Here is a 14,986-nt window from a genome sequence, read left to right on the forward strand (position 1 = left end):
CATCCTTTAGTGCAAATGCTGCATTTGGAGTTTTGGGACCAGAAAACATTGCTGTTTGGGTGGGGGTGGTTTTCTGAAAACCAGACAGGTGAGCATAGGGATGAATGTGGGTGCGTAGTTGGAGCTGAGTCCAAACTATAATGGCACTGACAGAGTTGTCATTACTCCTCATCTTACTCCTGTCTAACATTTTGAAGAAAGGTTGGGGCTCCATGTGTACCCGACAGCAGCCAAGTCTATGGAATTCTCCTAATTCTAGAAGTCTTCTCATTGGGGAATTTGTGTCCATTGCATTAGCAGAAATGCCATTAAATGACTTTAGAAAAGCACAGAGATCAGCCTCCCAAGCTCGGTAAGCAAGAAGAAGAGTGCAAAAGAATGACTTTGAATTGGTTTGGTTAGGTTTGATTCAAGGAAGTCTAATTTAAATTCTGATAGATGGCCAAGTTGAGACCTCCAACAATCTCAGACCAGTAGATAGCTAGGAGCACAGCAGACAAGTGATGTTTAAACCTGGTATGAAGTAAAAAATAGAGTGCATGGAAGCATGTTTAATAATTATATGCGTAATAGAGCACACAATCATTCTGTGAAATGAAATGAAAAGAAAATAAGACTAAAATTTTATGTTTTCCGGGGGAAAGGGGAATCCATGAAAATGCTATGTAGCTATGAACTGTATGCCAGAATGGGGAAAAATGTAGATTAAGATTTATTTCTTAATATTTCTGGTAGATTAATCACTCCCAAATGCTCAAGGATGCAAAACAAAAATGACCAACCACAGAATTGTATTCTTGAAAGACTTGTGTGACAGGGACCATTTTCTTTAAACAAAGAATAAGAATTCTTGCCATTTTGATATCAAAAAAAATTTCTATCTCCCAATTCCTCACCTCAGGTTGTACTATAAATGTATGCCTTTGCACTAGGATACAACTGATGAATTCAACTTCTGAATCTATTTTGAAAGAGAATAGCACAAGCTTTATGCCCATCTGCTACTCTCATACAATGCCTATATTTAAATCTCAAGGTCTCCCCTAGTATATTAAGTAAATAAAGTGCATTTCTATCTTTGATATAAACCTATACATTTAATTAATTGACATTCTCAATGCAGGATCTTGCCTAAGAACTACCAGCACATTCTAGCTTTTCATTTTGCCATTCATGAGATCAGTATGAATGACAAGTTGCTGCCGAACCAGACACTGCAAATACAAATTTATGACAATGCATTTAATTCCCTGAAAGCCAGTGAGGCCACCATGGATCTTCTCTCAGTAGGAGAAAAGTATGTCCCCAATTACAAATGTAACTGGAAGAAGAAGCTCATAGCCATCATTGGTGGTCTCACCTCCCAAACATCCCTCCAGATTGCCAATGTTTTAAATATCTACAAAATTCCACAGGTACGTGTATTCATTCTTCATCCCTTGGTACAGAATTCAAAAGCCCAGAGATGTGTTGTTCCTCCATCTCATCTACTTCTATATCTTCCTCATAATTTGCAACTTTGAAATGGTCCTGTCAGTACTTTGTGTCTTCTCAGTTTCAAGTGATGTGAATCTGTTTTAGTACCTGCACCATACTATCTCCCAATTGTCTTTATCCCTGTTTGGCCCTGGCATCTGTGTTCTATGTCCTAGTAGACTAAATGTTGGAAATAACTCTTCATATCTGCATAGTAGCTGTTTTCTGTGGATCCTTTAGTACAATGAGTCTGACAGATATAGATCCGCACCACTCTACCAAGGACCCCTGATTTGGGAGAGGATTTTGCAAACATTGTCCTAACTGAAGTAGGATGGATGATGGAGAAGAATGTCTGGGTCAAAAGAGGGAACGATGACTGCTGAACAGCCACAACTCTACTGCATTTGATGTTCTCCTTGGTTACCCAGTTCATCATAACTCCCCTCTTTTATTTGTCAGGATTTTTTTTCTTCATGTATAAAAGTCAGGAGCATAGAAATCTCCCTTAGCTGGGCAAACAGACAGAAAGACTAAAGAGATTATTGCATAGAGAAATGCTTCTGCAATATGCTCAAGACTTTAAAGACGAACCTGGGTTTTATCGCACTCACCGGTGGCTGGGTGAGTGCAACTGTCTGCATCCTGGACCCCAGTCATGCTTATCCCATGGCTCTTCAAAAATGGCAGACTTCTGTTTTTGAAAATTGGCTGGATAAGCGTAGCTGAGGTCTATCATGGGCACATTTTTCCATGTGATAATCTCATAAACCACACAGTCCACAAGGAGACCTAAATGTTCATCTGATTTATAATGCTGTCATCACAAGGAATGAGATAAAGGTACATTTCAATTCATTATGGGGTGTGTGTGTGTGTGTGTGTGTGTGTGTGTGTGTGTGTCTTATCAATTTCAAACCTGGCAGAACTCCATACATTTCTGAAAAGAAGCCATATTCAGTGTTCTAGATATTTCCAAGTTTAGGGCAGCAGAACAGTGTTCCAAAAATGAGTACATTAGGTAAATGACTATGGGAAAAAGCATGTATTTTTGGGTTGTGCAGAGGTTTGCTTTAGAGAGTGGTGAAACATGCTTATACTGTATATTTGAAATGCTCCAAAATATTTTCATTTGGAAAACTATCCAGGGAAATGTACAATAAATTCTGTGAAGGGCCAAAAGGATCTTGCTTTCTAATACAGGCCAAAGCTGGAAAATAGAGTAGGATTGTAAGCCTTCTTTTTAAAACCTCTATATCAGTAAATATATTCCCATTATATGAGGATATGAGAGTTTCTGTTAGTATTTCATGTACTATTCATATATAGAGTTTATGCATTTCAAAATCACACATGATTTCCTGCTTAGAAAATCTGATTTGCCGGCAGAAAATGTGTTTAATGCTGCTGAAAAGGAGAAGGAAAAGAAAAGGAAAAGGAAAAAAATATTGGACAGAATACATGATCTCCTGCACAAGTACATTGTCTTTTGTGGAGTAAAGAAATTTGTTCTCAGGTGCAGGCTTTAGTCTCATTTCAACATTTTATACTTCTATTGACATATTTTCACCTCAATTTTAGCTTCTGAAAAGAGAGAAGCCTTTTGTCTGGCATCTTATTAGTAAGTCTCAACTAGAGAAGACCCATTCCATCAGTTGTTAAACCGTGAGTCAACATGTCAGGAAATCCCACTGATTCAATGGGCCTTTCCTTGTTAGGACTAAGAACAGATTTTGGGTCTTTGTCTATAAAAGCTAGACCAAAGGGCTCCAAAGGACAGTGGAGGAAATGCAACACACTGCTACTTTGGAGGAATAGGGGAGCAAACGCGTAAAATATGTGAAGCTATACTGTAGCAACAATATGGTCTATGAGTTGTAAAAGTCATATTTTGCAAAAGACAATATAAATATAAATAAATAAATAAAATTAAAAAGGGGCGTATAAAATATATCATTCTGACATCATTCTCAAGAAGCTGAACATTGTGGGGAAAAGGGGATAATGTCTTTGGAAGGTAAGACCTATCTTTTGGAGTTAGTAAAAATATGGGTACTTTCCTCTCCTGTCAGCTGAATGATGCTTTAGTTGCAGATTGCTCTGTTCAGATTCTGACATCTGGACCTCATGCTGTTGAATAAACTTCTCTTTTCATTCATGTCTCTATTCCTGAAATTAAAAGGGACATGTTTCCCTAATGAAAGAAGAACTGCATTTCTTATTTTTTAAAAAACGTGTTTCCTCCCCACTTCTAGCTGAGTTATGGTTCTTTTGATCCTATCTTCAGTGATAAAACACAGTTTTCCTCTTTCTTCCGGATGGTGCCAGATGAAATCTTTCAGTATTTTGGGATTATTCAGATGTTTGAGTATTTTGGCTGGAATTGGATTGGTCTCCTCATTCCAGAGGATGAAAGTGGAGAGAGATTTCATCGAACCCTCAGTGCAAGTCTTCTCCAGAAGGATATTTGCATTGCTTTCACACAGTTTGTTCCCAGACTGACAAGTTACCTATCAGACCCATTCCTTCAGAAAACCCTAGATGCCATTTGCAATGCTCTTCTCTCAAAGAACATTAGTGTGATTTTGGTTTATGGGGACCCTCAATCTATGGAGATTTTACGGATAATTCTAGAAAGCCTTGAGTTTTTTCAGAAGCAACCTATGGAAAGAGTTTGGATCACAACTGCTCAGTGGGATGTCACAACTGTTTTCACTGATAGTCAGTTTACAGAAAGATCCTTCAATGGCACCTTGTCTTTTGCCCTCCACACCAATGTGGTGCCAGGATTTCAGGAGTTTCTGGAGAACCTAAATCCAATTCAGTACCAGATTTATCTCCTAAAGGAGTTTTGGTGCAGTATATTTCTGTGTTCTCTCCCAATGTATAACATGAATTACCCAAATTTGAAGGACTGCACTGGGGAAGAGAAACTGAGGAACCTTTCTGGATCTGTGTTTGAAATTGAGATGTCCAGCCAAAGCTATAGCATCTATAATGCTGTCTATGCTTTAGTCCATGCTCTCCATGAAGCAGATTCACTGAGAACCAAACGGAAAGCAACGGGGCCTGAAAACAGTTGGAAATACATGAGTATTCAACCCTGGCAGGTATGCCCTGAAACTCTAAACCAGACATGTCATAGAGCATGGTCAGGAACCGTGTATGAGAATGGAAGGCAATGGAAGGGAAGGAGAGACTTTGTATATATTCAAGTTCTTATTTCTTAGAACAGCTCTTTTCAGGATCTTTTCCTAAATATCCCTATCTTTCTCTATGTCCAAGGCTGGGGGTAGGAGTAGCAGTAAAGAGTAAGGTGTAAAGGAATAAGAGATTTTTACAGGAGTAGGAATAGGAATCAGGAGTAACAAGAGAGGAAAGAGGAAGTGGCTGCATCATAAACCTGCCTGGTTTCAGTGAGGGCTGAAACTCCCAGATGCACTCCTTTTCCAGGACATGTCCCCCATTTTTCTCTCCTGTACAAAAGGAGTTCCAAAAATCCTCTGCCTTCTCTCACCAGCTGTTCCCTTCTGCAGAAGGAGGAGAGCAGCCACGCAAGGGAAAGAGCTCTATGTGTGTGTATCCCTTAAAGAACAAGGCTGCCTGGGCACAGTAAGGACCCCTGGGAAATCTGGGCACAGGGAGAATCGGGGACTTGGTTTTCAGTCTGCTGTAATTACATGAAGAGAGCGAATTCGTAAATGAACTGAACATGCAAATATGGGAGTTTTGCAAAAATGCTTATTCCCCGATTCACGTCTTTTTCTGTCTGGATTCTGACTGGATTGTGCGCAGCGTCATGTGCAAAGCTATTGCAAAATTGTCCCTAATGCCCTGGATGCTGCTGCATTGTGACTAGTATAACTTTCCAGGTGTCCTCATGTGAAAAAGTCCAAAGCCTTTTCATGGCAGAAGTTGTACTCCCCCCCCCCTTTCATTCTGTTTAAATACTCTTCTGCTGTCTTAATTTACTCCTTGATTTTAATAGGAAATGATATTTAACCAGTTTTACTTTTACTGCACAAATAGATCTAAATGGTTTCAGTTGAATTTATTTTCCTTCAGGTGGCAAGAAATGAGGGATCCTGAACAAGAACAAAGGTAGTAGGATAGATAGATAGATGATAGATACATATTTAATACCAAATGCCCCTTCCCACTAGTTGACCCAGGTAATTTGCCCCCTTCAATTCAGCTATGCTCATTTTTGAGATACATCCGCTTTAACAATAGTGCTGGGGAAGAAGTCTTTTTCGATGAGAATGGGGATCTTGCCTCTGGATTTGATGTCATCAACTTGGTCACTTTCTCTAATCAATCTTTCCAAAAAGTCAGAGTCGGAGGAATTGATCCCCAGGCTTCTGCAGGCAAAAGGTTCACCATGAATGGCAGTGCTGTTGTGTGGAATCACAAGTTTAAGAAGGTAGATTTTCCTTTATTTGTCTGGAAAAGAGATTATTTGCAAACCAAAACTAGAGAAAAACAAGAGATCACTTTTGACACTCAAAGGTTATCTTTGGCATACAGAGATTAACAGTCATTCCAAATAGTTTGTGTCCTAAAATCATAGAATCTTTGAGTTGGAAGGTATTTTGTAAGGTACCTTTTTCACATATAGAAAAGGTATCCAATTGTCAGACTGTTCACTTTCAAAATGCAGCGGGACAATTTTACTCCATGACTTTCAGTGAGAGAGTGAACATATTTTGAGAAGAAATCCCATCAGTGTTTGCATATGGCAGTAGAAATTTCCACTATAAGTCATGCAGTTTCCTCACAGCCATTGAATTTTTCAGAACAGACTCTTCATTTCTTCCCTATCCAATGTAATCACAATCATTATCCAACCAAGGGCTTTATCAGTCTGTTTCTCACTGCAATTACATTTTCAAAAATGAAATGGCAACCTAAAGCTTTGCAGCCATCATGACATTGATGATCTTTTGGGCAACTGAGGGCTGCAGCCCCATTGCACTCCCTTCCTGCCCTCTCTCTTCCCTCCATCCTCCCTCTTTCCAGCAGGCCTTTTTTTTGGGTGCTTTTCCATTTTTTTTTTTGTACAGTTTCGGACCTCTGCCGCTCTGATTTAGTGTTTTAATCTTGACGTTTCAGAGCTCTGGAATTGCATGAAAACCAAAGGTTTAAAAAAAAATAGTGAGGAAAGGGAGGAAGAGGGGACAGTAGCATCATGTGAGTGCGAATTGCACAAATGCCCCGGGAATGGCTTGTCGCACCCATGGCATCATGCAATTGGAAGCTGATTCACGGGTTTTTCCTCTTGAATGAGAAGGAACAGCTGGGGAATGGGGCAGCTACAGGAGGGAAATGGCATTGTGCTATCAGTGTCGCCGATACCACTTCCTTCTCAATTAAATCATGGTTTAAAAGTCTCATGTAATATCATAAAAAATCTAAAGGTTCTTCTCCATCTCTAAAAAAATGGAAAGATAGTGAACCACATGATCTCAGATAGGAAGAATGAATTTTTTACCATTCTGAATTCTCATCTTTGTGCTCACATTAGATGCCTCCTTTTTCAAGATGTGTTGAGAAATGCCAACCAGGATACAGCAGGCTTGTTCAGCCGGGGAATTATGTCTGTTGCTATGACTGTGTTCAATGTGCTGATGGGATGATTTCAGACCACATTGGTAAGAAAAAGAATATTGTGTCATATGGGGAATACCTAATCTGCTTTACATAGAGGAGTATTCTAAACCCCAACTGCTTCCTTTCTTACATGCCACGGGGGAAAAAAGATTCTAGAAAAGATTGATTCTTGGGCATGAGTCTCAAGGGAAAAAACCAACAACAGATAGTTATTATGTTTTCCAGCTCAGGAGCTTCCAGTGTGTCTTCCTCAGGTTCTATCAGCAAATGTTGATATATATTTTTTTATGTTGGAAGAATGAAAATAGGGGTTCAATTTATGCTTAGGAAACCAGACTTTGCAAGTACATCATTGTTTAGGAGAGCCTCTGCAGAATTAATTGTAGAAAAAAGTATCTGTGTGTTCCACTAGAAAGGGGCTTCAACGTTTCTGTGAACTTCAAATGAAGGTCCTCTAAGAAAGATTGATCTGAAAGATCTGCCTCCAGAAGAAAGCTCTCAAATTAGTTTTTGGCAGAATCTCTTCTCAACAAATGTTGCCAAGAATACCCCATGACCAGCTTGCCTTGGGGTTCTCATAAGTCAGAAATGATTTCTAGGCACACAAAACAACAGCAAATAATGGGTTTGGTATACATTGAGAGGATGTTCTCTTGTGAATTATTGTGACCCTTCTTATCTGTTAATCGTAAGAAGGAGAGAAGGGAAAACCCCAGTTATGATTAAGAGGATCTCCAGACAGGAAAAAAAAATCAGTGAAGTTCCCAGGTTTTCTTCCTTTACAGCCTGTTCTTTTATACAAAAGGTTTGTAATATGAGGATATTAACAGGGCTCAACCTAAGTAAGTGGAATTTGTGATCAGTGAGATATGGTTGTCCCTCAGAATCTGTGAGGGATCAGTTTTGGGACCCTCCCTGCAGAAACCAAAATCCGTGGATGCTCAAGTTCCTTTGTCCTGAGCAGACCCTGAGAAACCTTTTGCTCATACTGGTCTTGCAGCAAAAGCCAGCGTAGGTAAAGGGGTTCATGTTCACTGCTTGACCAGCTGCTCAGCCACTGATCCCAGGTGCACTGATCCCAAGTGCAAACAAGGAAGCTTCTCCTCTGGCTAGGAAGGACTCTCAATCCTTCTTCACCAGGAGGGAGAGGGGCACAACCAGATTCCCACTTTTCTTCCCAGCAAAGAAAACCTCCCACTCTGAGAGAGGCAAAGGCAGTCTTTTGAAGAATCAATCACAACTTGAAGTGGTCCGCTCCATACACAGACATTGTTTCTTCTACTGCTTCTTCTCTTTCAGATGGTTTGATGAGAGAGAGAAGGAGCAGCAGTGCAACTCTCCCTTGCCATCCTAGTCCTACCACAACTCCCAATGCTTAGGCAGAGTCCCAAATGTGAAAATTTTTTTTTGCCACAGCTTCTCCCATTCCACCAAGTGCTGGAACTCCTCTTCCCCACTATGGCCCTAAAGTCCCCTGGTTCCCCTTGTTTTTCTTTCATGCTTGTACTTTGATTGAAGGCTGCCCTGCCACCTCCCTTTTCCTCCCTTCCCCCTGGATCTTTCCACCACCCCAAGACCCCCTACCCACCTTGGGAATCACTGGTATAGAGCATGAGGAAGAAAGCCACTTGTAGTGTCAGGACCTTTCTGTGCTCAAATATGCAGTTGAACGCTGTATGTTTGGGGGGAAAATGCCTGAAATACACATGCAAATGAAATGATAACTTAGGCGCAGTACAGAGCGCTAGGAAGACGCGGCCTGGAGCCACCTCTTGTTTCTGTGCAGCAGCGCCACAGCAACCAAATTGCATGGTGAAAAAAGTACCGATAAAAAGCGGCTCCTTTTTGTGCCGTGGCAAATAGCTTGTGGCGGCACAATCACGTTGCTGTTGTGCTGCTCCATTTAGATGCTGCAAAGCAGTGACATCATCGATGGGCGTGTTATGTTTTCAGCACCACACAGTGAGGATGAGTTCGTCACGTGTGAGGGGCGAGGGACATGTGGGAGGGGCGCCTCTAGCACATGACAAGAGCATCCTTTGGGCCCGGTATGTACTGGGCCTTATTTAGAAACAAAAAGGAATTATTTGTAGCAAACACATCAAATATTCTCATGGAAGAAAGAACAAAATTTGGTTAATTCAGATTTAAGCAAAATTGATTTTTAAATGAAATTTAAAGAATATTTGCAGTGGTTTGGGAAACATTGAGAGCTTTTTCATGTATTTCAGATGCAAGCGAATGTGCAAAATGCCCAGACTATCACTATCCAAATGAGAAGCAAGACCAATGCCTTCCTAAAAGAGACATTTATTTGTCCTACACAGAACCTCTAGGAGCAGTTTTGGCTTCCTTTGCAATCTTCTTTTCACTAATCACAATTATAGTAATACGAACTTTCATTCAGTACCAAGAAACTCCCATTGTCAAAGCCAACAACTGGACCATTACCTGTATTCTGCTTGTCTCTCTGTTGCTCTGCTTTCTTTGCTCCTTTCTTTTCCTTGGTACTCCAGGGAAGGTTTCTTGCCTTCTCCGGCAAACAGTCTTTGGGGTTGTCTTTTCTATAGCTATTTCTTGCATGTTGGCCAAAACAATCACTGTGGTTCTGGCCTTCATTGCCACAAAGCCAGGGAACAAGATGAGGAAATGGATTGGGAAGAAGCTGGCAACATCAGTGATCTTTGTCTGTTCTGTTATTCAAACTCTGATCTGTGCTGTTTGGTTAATAACCGCACCGCCATTTCCAGAGGCTGACATGCACTCCCAGCCGGCTGAGACCATCTTGCAGTGCAATGAAGGCTCTGAGACTATGTTCTACCTTGTCCTGAGTTACATGTGGCTCTTGGCTTTCATCAGCTTCACAGTTGCTTTCTTAGCCAGGAAGCTGCCTGACAGTTTCAATGAAGCCAAGCTGATCACCTTCAGCATGTTGGTCTTTTGCAGTGTTTGGGTTTCCTTTGTCCCAAGTTACCTGAGCACCAAAGGTACAAATATGGTGGCTGTGGAAGTCTTCTCCATCTTGGTCTCTAGTTTTGTTTTACTGGCTTGTATCTTCTTCCCCAAATGCTATATCATTCTGTTGAGACCTGAGCTAAATGTAAAAGAACAGTTAGTAAAAAAGACACATTGATATTTATTCCATCTTATTATTTATTCATAATAATCTCATTTAATATATCCACATGTAAAAGGAAATGATTCTCTGTTAGGGAATGCTAATGGTCTCTTCCAACTCTTTGATTCTATGATTCTATAAAATTGTTTATTGACTTCAAAATTCATAACCATATACAAATCAAAGGAGTAGTCATGTTTTATGGAAAATCAAGATGCAAAGAGATCATGTAAGTTGTAGCCTTTGAGACTAATTGAAAAAAAAGAAGCTGGTAACATGAGCTTTCATAGATTTGAGTCTACTTCCTCAGATGGATTGGGTCCGTTGGCTGAAGAACAATGGCTGGCTCCCATGTGTTATGACTACTACCATATTCTTTCCCTTTTACTCTGAAGTTGAGAAAAAATATTTTGCCAAATTCCCCAGGTAATTTATGTTGAGAGAGCCAATAACTATAGAAGGAGACACTGTGATATTGGATCCTTTTTGATAGAACTGGTGCTTTGGTTTATTTCACTGAATAAGCTTTTTGATGATATCCCTAGCATTTGACATTCTTTACCCTGATAATCTTAATGATATCATAACTTTAAAACTTAAAACAATAGAGTGGAGGAAATAAATTTTATAGCCTGCCTGCCTGCCTGCCTCAATTGCTTGCTTCCTTCCCTTTCCTCTGTCTCCCTTGTCACCCCACTCTTGAGATAAGAAGACACAAAGCTTCAGTTTAATACCTATGGAAACATAATTCCTTTCCCATCTTAATGTGACCAAGAGAAGCCTACACTGATGGTGGAAGGCCCTAGTGCTGCCTTCAAGAAATTTAGTCTTGGGACTAGCTGATGATTAAAAGCCCTCTATCTCTGCCTCCAAACTCTGCCACGATGTATTTCTCTTTCTTGGCCTCCAATCCATGCCAAGGCTGGCAAAGTCAGGCCCTTCCTGCAGTTGAGCAAACAGTGGAGATTATCACACCATCCTTTGCACAGAAGCATTTTTTCTTTTCTTTGCAAGGTACAGGAGAAGCCCAGATTGGGAACAGGATGCCTACTGCCTGGACAGAAGTGTTTGTGATAAAATCCGACTGTTGAAGTTTACATCCCGCGTCTCGGGAGATATGGCAGTGTGATAATCTCCTTTGATAGGGACTAGGCCTGGGTCTCTCTTGTTCTTTCATTCTTTTTCTTCAAATTAATGAAGTAGAATTACATCCTAGCTTTACTAAGTACATATACATGTCTCTCCTTCTCATTTCATGATGAAAACAATTCAAATCAGATAATTGAAGTATGTCAGGATGAGTAAAGGAATAACTAGTCTAAATAGTTTTCCTAGATCAGTGGTGACTTGCAACTCAGTATTCCAAGTCAGTCAACCAAATCACTGCAATATTTAGGTATATCAGCCAATATTGTGTATTTTTGATATTGGAATATAAAGACCTCCTTACACTGCTCCTTGTCTTTCTCTCTTCTGAATTGCAATAGTATCTGGCAGTTTTTCATAGAAAAGACAAGCAGACATGTAAGTCCATGTTATGAATTCATAAGCCACAAATAGGATCCCACTAATCATTTCACTTTAGCATTTTGTTGTAAACCAATAAAAGTTGAAAGGAATGAAAGTTGAAAGGTGTCGTACAATATCATGGGTTTTTCTTAGCAGGTTTCTTTGGAGGTGGTATGGCATTGCCATCTTCTGAGGCTGAGAGTGTGTGACCTGCTCACGTTTACTCAATGGGTTTCCATGGCCATGCAAGAATTGAACCTTTAGCACTGGAGTCATAGTCTGTTGCTCAGATCAAAGTGGCTCTTCATGAAAGTTACCTGCAACAAAATGTTTTTATGATGTCATGGCTCTTGAAAAGATACTTTTTGTTCCAGTTTGACATTGAACTGCAGGATCCTATACTCCAGCCATCTCTGAGAAGATACAAACACTCCATCATTAAGTAACTATGCGTAGTCAGGCTTCATTCTCTCTGTCACACACTTCTTCTCTCTCCCTCTCCACTCCTCTCTTTCCTGCTTGTCTCTCCACTTACTCTAATAAAGCATAAGTTAACCACAAAAGTCCATTCTACTACTGCACAGGAAAGTGTGGTCACTCTCCATTGCTTCTGGACACATGGGTTTTGAAATCTCCCTGCCCAGCTGATCATGCCTTGTTGGCATTTCCACTTTGCCACTGATTTTAAGCCCATGCTCAGAATTAAGACTCCGCAGTAAAACTCTATTTACTCTTTCTCTTTCTCTTCTCTCTTTCCACTGGACTGACATTTCATGTTTATATATGCCAAATCACAATCCACTATTCCAATATGTCCTGTGGCAGACATCTTAGGTCTTCTCATTAATGCAAAATCAAAAGGCAAATAGATCTCTGTGATGTTTTGAACTTTTGATAAATGCTCTTGTCTTTCTATGATATAATATACTGTCTTGTATTGTATTATGGAGGGCCAGAGTGGTGTAGCAGTTTGAGCATTGGAATAGGACACTGGGGTAACAGAGTTCGAATCTTGCCTCGACCATAGAAACCCACTGTGTGTCCTTGGGCAAGTCACATTTTCTCAGCATCAGAGGATAGCAGTGGCAAACCCCTTGGGAAAAAACTTGAAATGAAAACCATCTGAAAGGTTCACTTTCAGGTTGCCATATGTCAGATTTGACCTGAAGGCCCAGAACAACAGCAACAAACATGTATGGTACTGTATATGCAAGACATATCTTAAGGAAATGATTCCTTCTTGAGAGGGGTGAGAATATCATATATGCTGAGGGTGACTGGTGACTGGGTCTGGCTTTGAATGTGACTACCATTTATCTGTTGCCATGGTCTCAATGGAGACAAGGCAGCAGAAAAAGAGAGAGGAGTGCACACCCATATCTCCTTCCCTGGTGCTCTTGGCCCAGTGAGGGGGAAGGAAGGGTTAGTGTGCTTATGCATGCATACATTCGTCCCGTTACCTTGGCCAACCTGAATCTGAATCCTGAATCTGGTGGCCTTGGGAGCCCAAATAGGCAGCCGTGTTGGGGCAGGGAGGGGACATGCAGCATTGGGGTAGGGTATGCCTTTACTCTCTTACCCCAGTCAGGGCAAACCCATATTCCCAGTGGCTTCCCCACATGCAGCAAGTCCAGAGGCAGGCCTGCTAGATTCCTTATGGCAGGAGGTCCCCTTTCCTGGCAAGGACACCAAGTGGTCAGTCGCCCAGCTGGCCTTGGTGCCACCCACCACCAGAGCCGGAAATGAGGCTGTCAAGCTTTACGTCATGGGGTAACCATACCCAAGGAAAATGGGACCCCAGGATATTGCCAGATAGCCTGGTGGGATGGGCTGAGGCTGCAGCCCCTCAGGGCCTGATGAAGGATATGAATGGAGGCCAGTCGTCTCCCCACCCAGCCCTAGGTGGGGGCACTTGGGTGTGTGGTGGCCACCCAGCTGTCACCAGGCACCTGCACTGGTTGATACCAACATTAGGGATTTCCGAGAGTGTAAAGGGTATAGTGAATCTACGCTGTCTTAGTAATCCTTTCCCACACATTTTTCCTTCTTTCTGCTCAGATTGTCAGATCACCCATCATGCACTAGGATTCCAGAATGTATGGTGTGATCTTTACTACTCCTTCAAGCACAGATGGTATCAAACTTGTTTTCTCTGGTGCTACATGAACTCAAAAGCTTTGAGAATGATAATTATCTAACCTATAATTTCCAAACTTGTGATTCTGTCTGCCTGTGGAATTCCAGCACCAAGAAGAGCTTGGAGAATTAAGAGCCAAATAATCTGGATTTATTTAAATTGTCATATATAAAGGATCCTTTCAAGGGAACATCTGCATGAGGCCAAGAAAGAAACTTGGACAGCTCATCACTTACTGCCAATGCTTAATGTGGAGTCTTTGGATCAGAAAAAGCTGCTGCTTGGGTGGGGTTGGTTGTTTATCATTGGGTATTGCATGAAATCAGAGCAAGAGATGCAGGTATGAATGTTTGTGCATCATTGGTTCTGTGCACAAACTATAATGGGTTTGACAGAGGTTTCATTACTCTTCATCTTTCTCCTGCCTGATATTTTGAACAAAGGTTTGGGCTCCATGTGCAGCTGGCAATGCCACATTCAACAAAATACTGTTAATTCCAAAGGACATCTTCTCATTGGGGAATTTGTGTCCTTTGCATTAGCAGAAATGCCATTAAATGACTTTAGGGAAGCACGGGGAACATCCTACAAAGCTTGGTAAGCAAGAAGAAGAGGGCAGAAGTGTGTCTTTGAGTCAATTTAGTATGATTTAAGAGGGTCTGGTTTAAATTCCTTTAGAATTGACACAGATGGATCAGTGGCATCAATAGGGTTGGTGTCACCACCACATTCCCCTCCTCCCTTTCCACACTATACAGATTCCTCAGTCATGCTTTTTTACATTAACCTTACTCATAAATTGTAATGTCATGCAGTTGGTTGTGACATAAATGACTAGCAAAATTAAAATTATACCTTCAAATTACAGTATCGTATGCACAATCTAAATGTATTTACATAGACATAGTGAAAATTTGGTTAAAATATGATGTATTTAAAGAAATACGTAAAAGAATCAAAATTTTGAAAAAAATAATTTTTTAAAAAAATTAAAAATTTGCAAATTAACATGTTAATTTTAAAAAAAAATCTGGGGTCCCTCCTTTTCCCTCCCACTGAGCTTCACCCCACTCCCACCATCTCTTAAAGCATTTTAAAGTGAAGTAGATGAATGCCCCAGCCCATTTGTGCCAAAA

General features: G+C 40.8%; 1 protein-coding gene across 1 annotated transcript; it reads left to right on the forward strand.

Annotated features, from left to right (window-relative positions):
* Positions 1 to 212: 212 nt before the first annotated feature.
* Positions 213 to 10,219, forward strand: LOC149303887 (vomeronasal type-2 receptor 26-like). The gene is made up of 6 exons (XM_089480843.1): positions 213 to 352; positions 1,124 to 1,415; positions 3,732 to 4,586; positions 5,672 to 5,899; positions 7,001 to 7,127; positions 9,318 to 10,219. Exons 1-6 carry the CDS (start codon positions 213 to 215, stop codon positions 10,217 to 10,219), a joined length of 2,544 nt encoding a protein of 847 aa, XP_089336969.1.
* Positions 10,220 to 14,986: the final 4,767 nt, after the last annotated feature.

This window comes from Sceloporus occidentalis, unplaced genomic scaffold (genome assembly GCF_023333645.1).
Source record: "Sceloporus occidentalis isolate IW3139 unplaced genomic scaffold, rSceOcc1.0.p SCAF_14, whole genome shotgun sequence".
Classification (NCBI taxonomy): domain Eukaryota; kingdom Metazoa; phylum Chordata; class Lepidosauria; order Squamata; family Phrynosomatidae; genus Sceloporus; species Sceloporus occidentalis.